At 39.3% G+C, this 18,797-nt stretch overlaps 1 protein-coding gene across 1 annotated transcript in view; it reads left to right on the top strand.

Annotated features, from left to right (window-relative positions):
* The window catches only part of LOC310940473 (transmembrane protein 132D), a gene marked incomplete at both ends in the record, with an annotated part of 206,871 nt that overhangs the window by 182,240 nt on the left and 5,834 nt on the right, over positions 1 to 18,797 (top strand). The window contains 6 exons of the mRNA XM_083905450.1: positions 3,813 to 4,018; positions 9,880 to 9,943; positions 10,040 to 10,171; positions 12,813 to 12,890; positions 17,572 to 17,634; positions 17,964 to 18,092. Coding sequence (XP_083761576.1) covers positions 3,813 to 4,018; positions 9,880 to 9,943; positions 10,040 to 10,171; positions 12,813 to 12,890; positions 17,572 to 17,634; positions 17,964 to 18,092 — 672 coding nt within the window. The remainder of the gene's footprint in view (positions 1 to 3,812; positions 4,019 to 9,879; positions 9,944 to 10,039; positions 10,172 to 12,812; positions 12,891 to 17,571; positions 17,635 to 17,963; positions 18,093 to 18,797) is intronic.

Raw genomic sequence — 18,797 nt, 5'->3', positions numbered from 1 at the left:
TCAAAACATTGTTTTAACAATGTTTAAAAATAGCTTCTTCACGACTCCCCGCCACAGTCCCTTTTATGACTTTGACCTGGAGTCGGACAAAGAGTCAGAAGACATTGTTGCTCGTGAAACACCTCCAAAACGGACGTTATTCTTCTTCTACGGTACAATGTACTCAACCAGATGTGCCAGGACTCATTCCCAGACCAGGAGGATCTGCTGTTCAGGAGAAATGCCGTTTACGTAACCGGACCAGGTTTTTACACACCAAAAAAGCAGTGTTAATTGGAACTTCTGGTCAAGGTCCTCTTTAAGGTGGACCTAAAGAGATACTACTAAACCGAGCGTTCTGAACAGGGCTGTTTTATCAGGGTGATTGAACTGCTGTGGTGCTTCATCCTTATGGTATTTTGACCAAAGCATGTCACAGACATGTTCATTAGGACACCAGGGAACTAGGTTAACTTGGAGAAATAGGGTATAATATGACCCCTTTAAACTAATACTCTCTGGAAGAAGTGGAACACACAATGACGTATGGAAAGTTATCTCATCCGGGTCAACGCAACAGTAGTTTGCTGTTTATAATGTGGCCAAAGTAACTGTCAGAAAGTTAGGGAAACCACACAAACATTAAGTAATCTGAGCATTATACAGTAAATGCTGCTCCATGGAGCCTGGTTCACGGACTACTTTTCCCACATTTAAGAGTGATATTAGAGGAAAAAGACTTCTGTACTTTGACCGTCAATGCTCCAGGTAGTATAATATTGTGGGATGGAATAACATGTGGGAAAAGGCACACATGCATATCAATGTAAACCCTAACTGAACTGGACTTCAGGCGTAAACATGTGACACAAATGCATACGGATCTTAAAATGGAGGAAGCAGGGTTTTTTAGGCAGATTGCAGCTGGCAGTCCAAATGTTTTCTTATCGCTATTAAGGGGTCAAATTGTTTGTGTTAATCAAGTCAATCTAAATCTTGTTTTATTCTAAAATTTGAGTCAGTTATGGAACAGATTAATGCAAAAAAGTAGAGGTTTGGACAATGGTGCCAATGGTAGTTCATTCAGTGGAAACCAAACCCGCCACACTTACCTAGTGCAGTTTTCACACTGATTCACTCCTGGAATATAAACATGATTTTGAGAAATAGTTTGAGGCACCAACAGTCGAACATCCCTTTGATGTTAACAAGCGGTAAATCAGGTTTTAGAGAGAGAGGGAGATGAAGAGGGAGACTGCATATGAGGAAGGGAAGGCAAGGTGGAGACAAAAGAAAAGAAGTGAGGTCAACATAGGGAAAGGGTAGATGTAAAGGCAGTTAAAGGCAGAGACGAAAAAATGGAAAATTGGCCACCTTTCCTTTTATGTAAGGGGGGAGAGTGAAATTGAAAGAAATTAAAAGGTGAGAGGAGATAAAGCAGAAACATGTTTAGCTCTGATGTGCAAGATGTTAACCGCTTTTGAGATCAAAGAGTTTAAACGAAGGATGCTAGAAAAAAAAAATCACAGCACACAAAGTGTGTGAAGGTCCTGTTTGTTGATATTTGTATCTTCCAAAAAAATAGAAATATTTGTTCGGAGTTTGAACCAACCTGAGGCCAGAAGTCTGATGCAAAACCTGAGGAAAATGTTTGTGCATTTGTGCGTGGATTAAAGAGCCTCATGGTGTGTATATCTATAAATGCAAGGAGTGACTGTTTGTCTGTTTGTTTGCATAACTGTTCAAAAGGTCGCTATAGGACAGGCTTCAAACTTGGCAGGTGACTTACCAAGGACACTAGTGTGTGTGCAGTGGCGTCTTTGACCATTTTAACCAGTAGTCTCAGACACGCGGACGATATTTTGTGGCCCCCCACTTGATATCAAAGTTTAATGTAAGTGCGACCCGCAGTGACGATAAGGAAGAGCGGCACAAGTGGGAGAGAAAAAAAGCTGCAGACTGTAGCAGCCGCACACACACACACACACACACACTCACACACCTATATCATCTATATCGCAACATCTCAGCTGTTGTCAAGTTACTATAGCAGCCTATATGTGATTCTGTTTTCGCTTATACGAGCGTCCGTGCATCCTGCGGCCCTCCACACCCGTAGAGCCGCAGGTGTCAGGGAGAAGATATCAGATATCAGATATCAACACTCGCTGCAACCAGGATAAAACCACGGTGTTCAACAGAGTCAATGGACAGTTAGTGGGAAGTTCGAGGATAAGACTGACGGTGGGACTGTGACTGTGGTAATGTGACGAAGACAGGAGCAAAGTGCAGGACGCCCTAAAACGCCTTATTTTTTCCTCCCGTTTCCCGCGGTAACCACGGAAACGATGTTGTGATGACGCACTCAAAAACTGCGGCCAATGAGGCATTTTTCAAAAGCTCCGCAGGCCCCGCATTTTTTTTTGGGGGGGGGGGGGTTTGCATTAACTTGTGCTTGCTCAACTTCAAATATATCAACACAAGCAAGTGAACAATTATATGTGTCTTCACTTCGCAGCTTTTTATGTCTTTTCATATCTGATATGCATATAGAAATACATATAAACATTTTAAACTGACTAGACAGAGTGGAGATTAACAATTTACAGTTTTAAAGAAGGGGGTGGAAAAACACTGACAGCAGTGAGCGAGAGAGAGACTATATAAGGACAGACAGTCAGACAAAGGGAGAGCATGTTAACTGTAAAGCTGAGAATTTAATGTGGAGGGGGAAGTGAAGGTAAAGACTCAAGTATTAAGGCTAAGTGATGAGTGGAGAGATGAAAGAGGCTGTGAAAAATAAAAAAAAAAGGGACGAAGGAGGATAAGTGGAAGATATACAGAATGGAAAGATATGTTATATACAGAGTATATCAGTCATGAATTGAAGAAATACTCAATACTCAATACTCAATAATAAAAAAAATTGAATCCAAAACAAATGGGAGAGATAGTATTAAAGTCAATCCTTCTATTAAACAAAGGTTTGAAGGGCTGTGACAAAGTGTTTGTCTTGTCTTTGCAATTATTTCATACTCTCTTCCAGTCACCTGGATGTTGCCATTTCTCCAAACCACAGATACTGAATAGGCAAGCTCTTAAAGATGTACCAAGAGTGTACAAAATGCTAGTTGAAAATTTAACGGATTATTTGTCAAAACCTCATTGCATGAGAGCTAATGAAATTAATGCAGGGTTCACAGTCTGTTGAGCTCAGAGGAGCAACTTAAAGATGCCTTCAAAGAACCTTTAAAATCTCATCACTTATGCAAATACACATGCAGTCTATTAATGAAATGCTTATTTTGCAGGCAACCGTGTGCTAATAGACACACCACAAGTCCAGTCATTGGAATAGAGATAAAGTTTTTCCAGTTAAATGATTGATAAAATATTGCCCATTCATAATATTTTCAGGCAACCTGTGGTATTGGTATGAACAAGACAAAGAAAATATTTGTAAACACTTTTGTCAACTTTTTTGAATAATAAGAATATGTCTAAATGTCTCTGTCATTAAAGCAGATAATATTTAATGGTAAAGGTGATCTGTATTCATACAGTGCTTTTCTAGTCTCAGTGACCACTCAAAGCTGCTTTACAGTACACAATAATAGTCTATGTATGCACATGAAGTAAGTTAATGCTTGATGGGATAAGAATAATTTTTCTACAGATTTTTATAAAACCTAAGAGGATATTTTTTCTGCTTAGTCACATGTAGTGTGCTGTTTTTGGTCACATAATTCTTTCTGGATATCATGAGTTAAAATGCTTCTGAGAGATCAGCAGATATAAGACTTATTTTCTCCTCTTTGGCTTTTCTTCCTCAGGTGTCTCCAAACTGTGACCAGGTCCTGGTGAACGGTAAAGAAATGCGTGGTCGTCAGTCGCTCACAGTGAATTTCACCTACCTGCACCTTTCTGCTCAGCTGCAGTTAAATGTCTGGGTTCCCAAGCTGCCTTTGCAGATAGATGTGTCTGACACAGAGCTGAGCCAGGTCAAAGGATGGAGGGTCCCAATCATCACGAACAAGAGGTAAGCAGCTTTTTTTTTTCAACTTTAGAGGATGAATGAGTGAGGGATGTGAGCATCAAAATCTGGAGGGCCAATTACAGTATTTTATTATTTAAAAAACACAAAAAGTGTTCAACCTCATCAAACTAATAGGCTGTTTATAAAAAGTAGATGGTTTGGAGAGTGGGTTTAAAGTTGAACTTTTGAAGCTGACTCCGCGCAATGCCTGATTTTGAAAATCTTCAGAAAGTGGGCAAGGAGTTATCAGTGAGTGGGGAGGGGAAGGAGGGGTGTGTGAGCACCGCTGGGATATCGAGTGACAGCAAGCGCAAATTGCAGCAGTGGCAGCTTGCTGTGGTATTTCCAGTGGCAGCTTAGAGCTGCATTCTGCAGTATAAAGTGATAATAGTCACTGCACATAAATTAGCAATTGATGACGCTAAGTCAGTTTGCTCTGCGTATTTCATTCAAACAGCTGTCTTGAATTAGCGTCCGATCAGTCAATCAGAAAATAGTATTCACTGTTGCTGGGCAGAATGGACACTGAAAATAATAAGAAATTAGACACCCTACTTTTAGGCAGGATGCCCTAAAGGCGCCCTATTTTTCCCCCGGTAACCACCGAAACGATGTTGTGATGACGCGCGGGTATAGACAGGCGTGTGCTGGCCGCAGTTTTTGCCAGCATGCGACTTTCTATACCCGCTTAGAGTCTGTCCAAGATCAGTTTGGAACATCACAAGATTCCAACAAGATGTGAGGACACGGTGGAACATCAACTATTAAATGCTGGAAACTTGGCTCCAGCGCAGCGCAGATTATGAACTCCCCGCGACACTCTCTTCTCTCTCTCTTTGAGCAGTTAACTAAAGAGATCAGCTCATCTGATGCATCTGTTATTCCCTTACAGTGCTAAAGCGTCTTCTCGATTGAGACCAAGGAATGAAAACAATGAAAAGTGCGCTCGAGAGTCTCAACAGTTTACTCTACTCGGATCTCCTGTATTTCATCGCGATTGTACTTGTCATAAAGATCATTATGTACGTGTCATATATGGATGTGTGGATAAAACTGCGCATAGAGAAATTATCCATTCTGCGTTGGATATGAAGGATCCACATACAGCAGCGCACAATGCAGGAGAGAGAAGAGCAGAGTCAGCAGTGGCGGTGCGCAGAAAAAAATGGCCCGCACCAAATGAGGGGCACCCTCTTTAATGGCAATGCCTTGACTTTAGTGATGTCAGTACATACAGTCCCCGCCATAACAACAAAATTAGATAAAAATAAATAAATAAATGTTATTTACAGTATTTTATTTTTTTCTATTTATTTATATTGTCTGATAATGTTACAATGTAATGTTTATTTTTACTAAGTTTGTATAGGTTTTATATTTTCACATTTTATTTATCTCTCCGTTCCTACAACAATATAAAGTGAAAATTTGAATTTTTCTGGCATATTTACAAATGGTAATTAATCGCGATTAATCGTGATTAATCCACAGCTACCCTGTGATTAATCTGATTAAAAATGTTAATCTTTTGACAGCCCTAATAAATATAAATACCAAATTCAAATACTTGACACAAAATTATCAAGAGTTGGACCTGGATCAGTGAATAATATTACTAGATAATCAAAAAAGTGATTTAAGGGTTTAGTTTATGGATGAAGTGGTCAGAGTGGTCAAGTGAGCAGAGCAGCGAGCAGAGGCTGGCAGTGGAGCTGGGCTGCATGACCGACCAGCAGCCTGGAGAATGAGCTGGGACAAGACTGGAGGGGCAGAGGGTTGAGTGAAGCTGCAGTGTGCTTGGCAGAGAGTCCAGCTGGGAAACATTCACACATGGGGAATTTCCTCACAAATTTAGAAAACAAAGGTTTATAACTCCAATACAGTATTTGTCCAACAGGTCTTCAGACATGGCAAACTTTTTATGTTTTTTGGATAAGAAATCCAAGAGATATTGATAAAAATGCATCAGATATATCACTAAAACAAGCTGATGTTACACACTCTAACACACTGCCGACTGAATAATCTCAATCTGTCACAATGTGTAATTTCTTCATATTACACCTTTATTTTAATAGCTGTATTTCTTGTGAATGTGTCAATTTCTCCATGTAAATGTAACAAATTAATCTGAAGTCAATGGAATACTATAAATATAATTCTATAAAAAGGATTACATAACGTTCTCACAAAGAATGTGCTGCATTCTGTAAACTGTGAACGTTTGTTTCACTGATGACAATGTGGTGTAGAGCGAGAACAACAGAGAAGCCATGCTCACTAAGAAACGCTGCGTCGGGTCCATACACTTGATCAATGCTTTTTGTTTCCTTGACTAAAAAAAAGTATTTTCAGTATGAGGAAAATCACAAGTGTGAGCCAGCTTCTTTCTTTTACCATAGAGATAAGACAGCACAGTGCGTGCGTGCGTGCGTGCAAGCGGCTTTGTGAGGATCCTATAAACCAGTGATCTCAAACGCGCGGCCCCCACATCATTTGCATGTCCCGCCACTTAATATCAACTTATGAGTTTAGAGCTTCAATGGAGTGTTAATTGATTGATTGACTAAATTAATCGTCAACTTTTTTGATAATCGATAATCTTTTTGAAGATTTCTGACTGTTTTAGCTTCTTAATGTGAATATGTTATTGGTCTCTTTGCTCCACATAACAAAGAAATCATTAAAACTGAATCATTTTGGTTTGAGGACAAAACAAGACATTTGAGAACATTAATCATTAATCACATTAATCGAGAATATAATCGACAAATTAATCGAGAATATAATCGACAAATTAATCGATTATGAAAATAGTAATTAGTTGCAGCTCTAAATGAGTTATTATTTCTGTATGTTTTTATTACTATATTAAATTTGCATCATTAATACGTTTATAAAGTCAAATTTGTTTTCGTTCCATATCAAAGCGCAACCACTTTAACGTGAAATTATGTGAAATATCATCATAAATATTATTATGTCCATGTCTTTTTCTCAAAGAGTTGGCCTTTTTTTTTTTTTTTTTTTTTACTTCACCCTCCCCCAACTGACCAAACGAGCCACTCAGTGGCCTCGAGGTAATTCGAGTTTGAGACCCCTGGTCTAAACCATATGGATTGAGGCCGTTTTGGCTGGTCCTCACATCTTTGAAAGGCTTTTTGGGCGTAACGATCTGGTTTTAGGGTTTGAGTTAGAATAGGGTTTAGGTTAGGGTTAGGCACATAGTTGTGGTGGTTAGAGTCATGGGCTTGGGAATCCATTATGTCTATGAGGGTCCTCACTATGAATGGACTGCAAATGTGTGCAGTTTGAATGATGATGTTGGAATACCAAAAGCCAAAAAAAAGCTTACTGTTTATTACAGCACAAGTACTTACATTAAAAAGTATGTTTTGCTGAAGATAAGAATTTAAATGTATATTCTTTCAATGAAACATTTAGAGGATTGTGTGCCTTTATAGAACACGTGTTTCCGTCTCTTTTTCTTTTTTCCTACAAAGCAGTAGCTGAAGTGCATCATCATCATCATCATATTCATCAAGCCCGAGATAAACATCGAACTGCAACAATAGCTATGCTTGTTACCTAATACCAAGTGACAACCAACAGTGACATCACCCTGTAGTTTATGAGGTGCCACTTCAAAGAGCGATCACAACACGTCAACAATCATTAGTGGTACACACCGCAGTGACAGTTGTGTAGTATTAGTCAATTAGCTCTGGTTGATTACCTTCCATTGTCTATCTTATTATCCCAAAAAGAACACAGCTTGATGCAGGAGCAAGCAGTGTGCCAATGAATGATCTCACTGACCCTGAAGCAGACTCTACTTTATCATCTTTATGTCCACCACTAAATATGACCATCATTTACAAAATGGGCCTTAAGTGGAAAGTAAAGAGACCAAAATAATAATTTATTGAATACAGATTTACAACACACACCGTGCAGTCATTCCCTGGTGGTCAGTCAAAAGAATACAGGTGTATGGACTTATGTATTCACTTTCTCTCAATTTGCCAGACCCATGCAGTATACTACCACAGATGGCACAGATGTTTCTGAGGCTCAGATTTAGTCTCTTAACAAACTTGTAACACATACACATATGCACTCTATGCACACACACACATTTTTCTCTGATTGAGTTCATAAAAAGTAATTGCTGTGTCTTGCTGTCTTTTGTCTGTTCTTGTATCCCTGTATGCCTCTTTGCTTCTCTATTTGACTGTGCATTGGAATGTAGGCATCAGTGTGTGTGTTTTAGATGTGTGTGTGTGTGTGTTCTGGTTCTATTCCTCATCTTGTCACCTTGCCCTCCTGTTCTGCTAGGACTATTTTCAATTTCACCAATTTCCGCTCAGATAGCCACCAACCAGTTTCTACCTCTCTTTCTCTTACGCTCTCTCTCATTCTCTCTCTCACACACACACACACAATAATAAAATGTATTATTACTGTTATTATTAGAGATACTGGATGATATTTATTGGAGTGGAATATCTATAGAAAAGTGAATCAAAATAAATCAGCCATCATGATACATAACAAAGAAGTCCAAAGAGACACCCTGAGAGACTTCTGTATGAGTACAGTGTCTTAAAGGTGGTATATGTAATACAGCTACAACAGCAGCATTTAGCATTAGGTGTTTACCACAGTTCCAATTCAAAACATTGCAGGAGGTTGACAAATTTTCAGAAATGTTAATTTAAATACAGAGATGCATTTATACCCTGTGTTCATACACATACACATTTTATGACTGTCCTACTTGTAAGTAGTATCCTCAACAGTATCTGTGTTTATCTTCCTCTTTGTTTCAAGTCATATACTGTATATGTTTTTCTCTTCTGGTCAAGACATTGTTGAGAGGAGTGTTGAGGCTTTTTAGATTCTGTTACAACACTGTTTTCAGCCCACGATTGTTCAGTAAAACTATAGTTTCCTTAATCTCTGATGACATTAATAATAATAAAGTCATAAAGATATTGAGATTGAGATGTTTGATTGAGTGTTTAACCTGGATCAGAGATGTAAAGGGTGAATTCCAATTCCCTGCTTAACCCTCAATCTCAAAAATGCGCTCCCTCTAGTGCAAGTGCTGTCCCGATTCTCAGAAAAATTAAGTTGAGGGGCAAGTTTTAAGGGCTGTATCGCCCTCAATATAGAGATTTCCGAGACCACCCTTGGGAGCAAGGGCTACCCAGAATGCATTGCGTGTTTTCACATAACAAAAATGGCGCCGAAAGCAGCGAAACAAGTATGCTACAAATTATGTATTTTCTTTGTTAATAGAGATATAAAAATTATGAAAACCATTGTATTATCTTAGTTTAGGCCCATTTTATGGATTACTGACGTCATTGTTGCGTAACATTTATTTTTATTTTACGATCTTTTGTCAATAGCCGGCCGGTGCGCACACGCGATCGTTTGCTATTGTTTACTTTTCAATAAGCCGTGGTGTGTGGTAACTGTCAGCTGAATATGTCCGTGGTTGTGGTATTTGTATGAGTATCATCTTATAACTAACTGACAACCTAATAACTTGACTGACGAAAGGATCATAATAAATAATCGTGACATAATGTGTTCTTCTTCTTCTTTTTTGGAGTTGACAGACTGGACGCAGATTTCGCGTTATTCTGCCCCCCACAGTCTGAAGACGTATCTGCATTTAAGGGGTGACAAAGTGACAAAATAACCCTCAAAACGAAGTGTTGAGGGTTATTTTGTTAAGATTAAGGGTTGAGCTTTACGGTTAAGATAGGATCAAGATTGGAATTGGCCCATACTACATACAATGCATACTAACCAGATAACCTGACTTTCTTATTAACCTTTTCTCCTCTCAGACCAACTCGAGACAGTGAAGATGATGAGGATGATGAGCGGAAAGGCAAAGGTTGCACCCTTCAGGTATACGTCTTTTGAAGCATTAATGTATAATCTGATGTTCAGTTTCCTCTGTGTTGAAGCATTATTGTCTGTCACGCTGTTCTTTTCACTTTTCAGTACCAGTACGCCTTGGTGCGAGTCCTCACTCACTTTGTTGCAGAACCCTCTGATCCAGGAGGAGAGATGGTTTACATGCTCGGTGCCGACTGGCAAGCTGATATCACTCATTTGGTTTTGGACCAGTTAAAGGTAGTTATACATAAATGTACATGTACTCTATGTATGTAAATGCCCTGTAGTTTGTGTATGAAGTATCTTGGCCAACTTGAGCCAACCTCTTTGGGTATAGTTCAAGTTATATTATAACTTCAGACATAATCTGCCCCCGATTTAGAACTGTTGCTATCAGGCTCTTAAATGTGTCTCTATGTTCTTTTATTGTTGTATGTATCTGTTGTGTTGTGGCACTTGCTGTTTATATGAGACTGCTGGCTGTAAGCCACATTGCCCCTCATATAATAATGATACCTTGAATCCTGAAGCTGGTCTTGACTACCATTTTACAGTTTTGCAGTTTATTTTGGGGTAAATTGGGGTTGTCCTGACGTAAAATGCCCAAATCCCCATTTCTTTAACCGTTCTGTTACCAATCCCGTCGTCACCAACAGGATTTGGCATGTGTACTTCTCAGTACAGTAACTGGTAACCCTTTCTTTTACAGTTCCCTAACCAGGTATTTATCTGGTAAATTCATGGTAACACAAAAGTAGGTAATTACCAATGGTAATAAGGAAGTAAATACAATATAACTATGGCCAAAATACTGGGGATTTACCAGGCAACTGTATAGTAAATTATAGTGTTATAGGGCAATTACTGCTAGTAATAAGAAGGTAAGGACAATTAGACTATGGCCAAAATGTTGGGTATTACCTGGTAACTATATGGTAAATTATAGTGTGTAATTGGGTAATTCCTGCTGGCAATAAACAGGTAAGGACAATGAAACTATGGCCAAAATGCTGGGTATTACCTGGTAACTATATGGGTTATAAGCTGGTAATATGCAAGTAGCTACAGTCCCATAATTACTAGCTATTTACCCAGTAAATATGATATAATATGGTAACAAAAAAATAAATACAAAAATGTAACTAGAATATTACAATGAAACCATGGCCAAAATACTGAGTATTTACCCAGTAAATTATAAAGCGTTAATGGTAATAACTACTGGTGATAAGTGGGTAAATACAGCGGAAATATTAAGTATTCATCTGGTAAATTATATTGTGTTATTGGAAAATGACCACTGGTAATAAGCAGGTAAGTATTTCCCTGTTATATGTATGGTAAATTAAGATGTAGATACATTTGCCAAGTACAAACTTGCATCATGTAGGTTCAGATATTACTATGCTATACATGATAATTTTCTCTGTAAGTGAAGTAAAACTGTACTGTAAAAGAAAGCCGTGTTTGTTTCCATGTAATTACCATGTTCTTACATATATAATTTGAACTCACCTCACTGGTAAATAAACACAAACTCGTACCATGTAGGTTCTGATATATTGCTATGTAATTTACTCAGTAAGTAAACATTATGATACAGTATACATTATTTCATTGTACTTACCTTCTTATTAACAGCAGTAATTACCCCATAACACACTATAATTTATTATATAGTTACCAGGTAAATCCCCAGTATTTTGGCCATAGTTTCATTGTATTTACTTTCTTATTACCATTGGTAATTACCTAGTAAACATTTGTGTTACCATGAATTTACCAGGTAAATACCTGGACTGTAAAAGAAAGGGTTACCCCGTAACTCATAGACAGTTTATGATATATAACATTCAAAAACTGGACCGTCGATCTGTCCAGGGTGTACCAGCCTTTCGCCCTATGTCAGCTGAGATTGGGACAGCACGCCCCACGACCCTCATGTGGAGAATAAAGCAGTCGAAGATGGAAGGAAGCTTTTTGCCCATATACTTATCATTATCATTACAGTAGTCCTCAGGACTTCTGCAAAATGACTGTCCAAGATTCACCAGCTTGTCACTTGTTTGTGACACCAGCTTCTCAGTGCCTAAACAAACGTTTAACGTTGAATAACTGCCAGATATCGAAAGTGAAGGGTATCTTTGAAAAATGGGCAGAAGCACTCACTTATTGACCATTTTTGACAATTCTACAGCCATAAAATCTATATAAATCCATGGGTTAATCGTGGCTCCTAAAGCTGTACCGTGAGAGAGGTTACGTGACAAGAATTGTCACATTGTTGTGACCAAAGATAGCTGGGTTAGGCATTAAAAATGTACAATGGCCATCTCACAGTGTGTGCTGCTGTGGCCTATGTTGACAGATCAATAAAAAATGCAACATGAAAAGATCTATTAATCAGTGTGACACGCGGATACAATGGAGCATAAATGGAATGTATGTGGGATACATGTGGGATCTGCTGCCTCTACTTTTGAATTCTCCACACGCATAAACCGAAGAATTGCCAGAGAGCGATTTATCTTCTTGATGAATTGCATCTTCATCTTCTTCTGCTGTTAACCACTGGTACATGCCAATGGCATAGCCAACTTGTATTGCAGCTGATGATTATCATCATCATCATCATCATACAGTCTGCATGCATCATACTTGATGTCTTAAACATGTTTATCAGATTGCATGGTATGATGTATAATCATCCTTTAAGACTTTAAGCTGCAGGAGAATTACCAAAATACTGATATATATGAAACTCTTATGAAAGGATGGAAATGAAAACTTTAAGGACATTAAAGCGATATGTCATGCTAATCCAGTATAAATACACAAAAATCTAAATGTGAATTTAAATTGCCTCTGTGCCCCACAGGTAGAAGATTCTCGAATTGCAAGACTTATAGATGGACGGATTTTGATGGGACGGGACTTGGGGATCACCACTATACAGGTATGCAAACCTTGAAGTGAAGTGGGCTGTAATCGCCCTCATCGCTCAACCTCAGAGTGAAACATGATCTGATTTGATTAGTTAGCCCTCTTGCCTTTGCACCAAGAAGACATGGTTTTGTGACCCAGTCAGATCAAGGGCCTTTCTGCATGCAGTTTGCATGTTCTTTACGTGCGTTCATGGGTTTTCTCTGGGTTTTCCTACTTCCTCCCAGTTCTAAAACATGCAATATGTGGATTAGGCAAATTGGACACTCTTAATTGACTGTAGATATGAGAGTGCATGCTTGTCTCTATGGGGCTCTGTGATGCATGTGTCCACACTGTAGAAATAGTAAGAGTTCCAAAAGTGTTCTTCTACTAGGGCTGAGGTTCTACCTGGAACCATTTGTTTTTTAAGGGTTCTTGGTAACACTAAAGGTTCCAGGTGGGACCTTTATAAAAGGTTCTACATGGAACCAAAAAGAGTTCTCCTATGAGGAGAAGCCGAAGAACATTATGGTTCTACTTGGCACTTTTATTTCTAAGAGTGCAGGGTCTACACCAGCTGGGATTGGCACCAGCACCCCCGGTGACAATGAATGAATGAATGAATAAGTGCAGAGAAGGTCAGGTAAAAGTGTCTAATTCTATGAAATACAGTGTAGACTTGGCAGCTATAAACACTCTGATGATGTAAACATAATCTCTTTTACCTCCTCTATTGCAGTTATAAGCCCCTCCTGCCAGCTTGTTGTACAAATAGTCTAAATTAACTGTGGATTCAGCCCTGACATCTCAGTGGGATGTCAAACCATCGCACACAGACACACACATGCACAGTCTGGCACGTGATGAACTAATAAGGTGGTCCGTTTAAGCTTAATATGACATAATATGGCTTACATTAGTTGTGTACTGTAATAACTTGTCCAGATCTTAATTCGGAACTGTGTTTGATGACAGATTTAGTGAAAATACAGATGTTAAAGTGAGTAAATCCCAGCAGCGGCTATACTTCTGATGTAAACTAAACTCTTTCAGGGTAGACAATAGCATAACAATGTTTGTTTATTGAAAGTATTTATGCTTGTGTATCTGCTGGTTTAAATCTCTCAGTGTCAGCGGCAAGGTGTTGTGAACCTTAGCCTAATATCCAAAGATCTCTCATGCATCTTTATTCGTAACAAACGCTTAAAGGTACAATATGTAGTATTTATGGGTTTATATAACCCAAAATCCACTTTTGTATACATATTATGTGCTCCTGCATTGTCTAGTCGCTGTATAATAGTTTTTGTTTCATTTTCGTAGTGTTTCAAAAAGTCATGTTAAATAACATGACCGCGGACCGCGGTTGCATAGCCACTGTTAGCAGCGAGACGCCATGTTTCTACCGGAGCCTGTAAGGACAAACGCGAGAGAACAAAACAAGCGTCTCTTTACTTGTAGCGGAAGTCCCGCCTCCTCTCTCTCCGCTTCATCTGCTACGGCCGCGGTAGCTCGCCCTCTCCCTCACCTCACGAACCTCATCTGCTGACACGGAGAAAGATGACGAGGACGACATTTGACCAGCTGCGGATACCGTAGCGCTCAGGGAAGGGAGGGATGAGCAGAGCAGCAGGTCTTTGTTGTAAATTTCAGCCTCTCCTCTAGATGGCACTATAAACTACTTATTTCCCCTTTAAGGCATATAATTTTTTTGAAGATCCCGTTCATGATGAAGAGTTTAAAGACTTGTATACTGCCTGTATTTAAAACAAGCAGGAAGAAGTTTGGGTTTATCCCAGAAGTCATCAGACTGGTGGTCAGTTCATTTAAAGGTGAAGTAAGTAGTTTATAGTGCCATCTAGAGGAGAGGCTGAAATTTACAACAACGAACTGCTCCTCTGCTCACCCCCTCCCTTCCCTGAGCGCTACGGTATCCTCAGCCGGTCAAATGTCGTCCTCGTCGTCTTTCTCCGTGGTGCGGGCGTACGGTCAGGTACTGGTGTTCCTTTATCCGCTGTAAAATACGTGCGGTCCTCCATTCTAAACGCGTAAAAAGATCCGCTCTCAGCCTCGTCTCGGCGAGGGTATCCAAGATATATAATGGAAAAATGTTTCAATAGACTGGTGACTTACCCCAAAATAAGATTTGAAAGGTCAAGTTTTTACGACAAAAAGTTCTTACAAATGAATCCACCAGAGTCGTGACACTACTCTTCTTCTAATGGGCTTTGGCTCCTCCCACTACAACAACTAACAAATAGATTGATGTAATCCAGTCTATTAGCATAAAATCCTCCCCTTCCATGATCCTTTAATGTTCATTATTTGGCCGTGAATCAGTTGAAACTGTTGTGAACCTCAACTGTATGCTTGTGTCAGCGCAGCATCATGATTGATAGATACATTTCCTGGTTCGACTGTTGTGAAACAGATGATTGGCATCTCCGGAAAGAAAGGGCCAAGATGTGTCATCGTCCACAATTAGTTACATCCTTTTCTACTCAAATGTATGTCAGTGGTCGTTCTTTTCTATAATGTGTGATTACACCCCTGTCTTCCAAATGACACTGTATGTGGACAACTGTGCTCTGTTTGGGAGCAAAAACAGAACATGTACCCAGCATTCCCAGATTCTATAGCTGTCATTTGATAGTTTGACATTTCAATTTTGCCCCTCCCCCCCCAATCTCTACTCTCGTCTCTTCCTCTCTTCTTGAACCTTTCTCTATCCCTCTTATTCTCCATCTTGAAGAGCAATCCCAGAGCCATCAATCACCACGTTTTGTTACATCGCTATGGGTGGGATTGAGTTTGACGCCCCGATTTGCTCGCTGAGAGATGTTCTTTGTACACGAATCAGAACTGTCTGTCCTGCTGCCACAGTGCCGAGTAGTACACTACAACACAGGTCTTCTAATCTCACTCACTGTCTGTCTACTGCTCTCTCCATCTGTGGCCCAATCTTGTTCTTTCTGCCTTTCTGCTTTTATTAATCACTGTCTCTCTCCCTCTTACACCCACTCCACTTATTTCTCTGTTTCTCACTGAGACGCTCTCATTGACTCCTAGTTCTTCTGCTTTGGTCTTGTGATCTTTTTACATTCCATTTTTCTTATTATACTATCCTACAATAGTAGAATACACAGCAGGGATGTGTGTGTCTGTGACCCCATTTAGGCCTGGTATTGATGGTAACACCCATCATGAGTGATCTAATTTATGTTGAGTGAAAACTGTGTTGCTGCTTAATTTCATTGTACCCTGTGCAATGACAATAAAATGATTCTGATTCCGAATCATTTTGATCCATCCAGAATCTGCCCTCAGATTTGAGCACATTCAGAGGTTCAGCCAGGAAATCGGACACGGAAAGAGATTGGGTGGCATTTAGAGTATTGAGGAACAAATGTACAGCTCTTGTACGTAAATCAAAATTTGAATATTACTTAAACGAAGCATCACAAAATTTAAATAATCCTGTTAAATTCTGGAAAACCCTCAAATCACTTTCTCCCTCCACTTTATCTCATGATCCCCCAGGTCATTTATAAGTAAATGATAGTTTTATCACCAATAGGACCGAGATACCACCGAGAAATGGTTGGTTGGCCCTCACTACATATAAGAAAGCACAAACATTGGCTAATACTTGTGTTCAAGGCTTTAGTTGGCCAGCTTCCTTTGTACATAACTAGTCTTTTAACAGTCAATAGACAAGAGTATAATTTGCGCTCAAGTAGATATATTCTTTTACATATTCCATTGATGAAGACAGAGTCAGGAAAGACTGCTTTTATTTATAGTGCACCAGTCACTTATAGTGAGATTCAGTCACATCTCAACCAAACATTCCAAATTGTTTGCTCCTGTTTTTAATTTCTAACCTTGTTTTATGTATCTATTTATTACCTTGTCTGTTTTATGTTAATTGTGTGCTGCTGCCTTGGCCAGGGCTCACTTGTAAAAGAGATATCTATCTCACTGTGATTCTTCCCTGGTTAAATAAAGGTAAAAAAAAAAAAAGAAAAAAAAATAGGTGGTGTGAAAATGCATGTGGCCACGTTATGTACGCAATCCATACTCAAGGTGGATTAGGAGATTGCCTCTTCAGCTGGCATCCTCTGACCTGGTGTATTTTTAAAGTATTATTACACTCATTTATTTGTATCCACCACCAAAAAATTCAGTCTGATCGTGTGATTTGACAGGTGCGTTGTTATACAAACAAGGAGAGCTTGAAAAATTCAACATTTTAAAGGGTAAACAGCCAGGGAATGGTGCTTGATATGCAAATGACTAGCTGCCAGCTAAAGCTGTCGTCTGTGATGCAATAGGTCAACTGGTAAACGCTGAATGCTAACAAGTTGAAAGGGGGCATTGCCACCTAGTGTAGTGGAGGCAGACACACTTCAGTTCAACTAATCCTTCATAATGGGCAGTAGGCCATTTAAACAGCATAACTACATGTGTAGCTCCACTTTACTTAGTTAAAGAGTTTTCTTTACTTATATATTCTGGACATAATGTTGTCAAAGTGTGTAATTCAAAAACTTGAAGAAACTTTTGGATTAAATCACTTTTGTGGAAATGCACTCACCTGCCACCATACTAATCCAGAATAATCCCAGGTAATTAAAACTTACCTTGAGTATGAACTTCATGTAATTTCACAGCTATTTTTTTATTATTGCTTTTTAAATGTGTTGCTGCAGGTTCTATCCCCGCTGTCTGACTCTATCCTGGCTGAGAAGACCGTGACTGTATTGGATGACAAGGTAAAACTGCATGGCAATTTACATTAATTATTTGAGTTACCATTTGAGAGCCTTTTTAATGGCAGTATGGTTTTTCTGAACATCCATCCTGCACTTCACTGGTCGTACATATTCTGTTAGATTTGGAATAATTGAACAATATGGCTCGCAGAGCAGGTTAACACATTTATTTGGGTAGTCCCTTTGCACACTGAGTCAAATTATCATGTTATGAAAAACATAACATCATTAAAAATATTGCTTATATTACTGCATGCATTATTTTTATATTCACTGCACTAAAATTTAAAGTTTATATCACATAACAATAAAATATTACATTTCTGTAGGTGACCATTACAGATCTGGGAGTCCAGCTGGTTTCTTCTCTGTCCCTCAGTATGACAGCGAGTCCTGGAAACTACCAGGCTATTCAGCTAACAACCACAGCTGCAGACCTGCTGCACACACCTAAACAGGTAAGAGATAATACAGATATGCCTACACACACACACACACACACACACACACACACACACACTGACACACACACACTGTTCGCACAGCTAGCCTTGAAGGACACTACATTTACTTCTATTCATCTTGGCAGCCTAAAGCCTTGTTTATATTCACGCGCGACACCATGGCACGGCGCTCCGCAACCGTACAAGTATGTACGGAGACGTTTATGCTCAGTGCACTCAACGAGTTGTTCATAGCAATATTCGCCGCAGGGGTTGTAGAAACAAATATTCACTATATCCACTGCCTCGCAACAGTAGTAAACAACAACTTTCCGCATATCGCTTACATTGGTCTCAAAATGACTGTCCGTCTCTCGGTGTTTCACATATTTGGAACAAACATCCGAGCTCCACCAGAATCACCAGCAGGGCTTTTCTCTCTGGGTCACCACTCTTTCTATGGGCTCGTCTTTTGCCCTTCACAAAGCGAACGGAACCAAACTACAATTCAAATCATAGCTTTTTCCAATTTCACAGAAATTAGGTACTGCCTCATTAGGACCAGGTTTCAGTTTCTACTGGTACTGATGAGGTCAATCAGTGTTTGCATGTTCAAAGTCTGATTTTTAGTTTATTTTAGTCAGACTAAAGCGCAATTTTTACTCCTGCATAAAGTGCCTTATGTCGGTTACAGAGAGCCCTCAAGAGCCCTGTGTGGTC

The sequence above is a fragment of the Microchirus variegatus genome (genome assembly GCF_963457635.1).
Source record: "Microchirus variegatus genome assembly, chromosome: 18".
Classification (NCBI taxonomy): domain Eukaryota; kingdom Metazoa; phylum Chordata; class Actinopteri; order Pleuronectiformes; family Soleidae; genus Microchirus; species Microchirus variegatus.
This window is presented reverse-complemented; position numbering and strand designations above follow the sequence as displayed.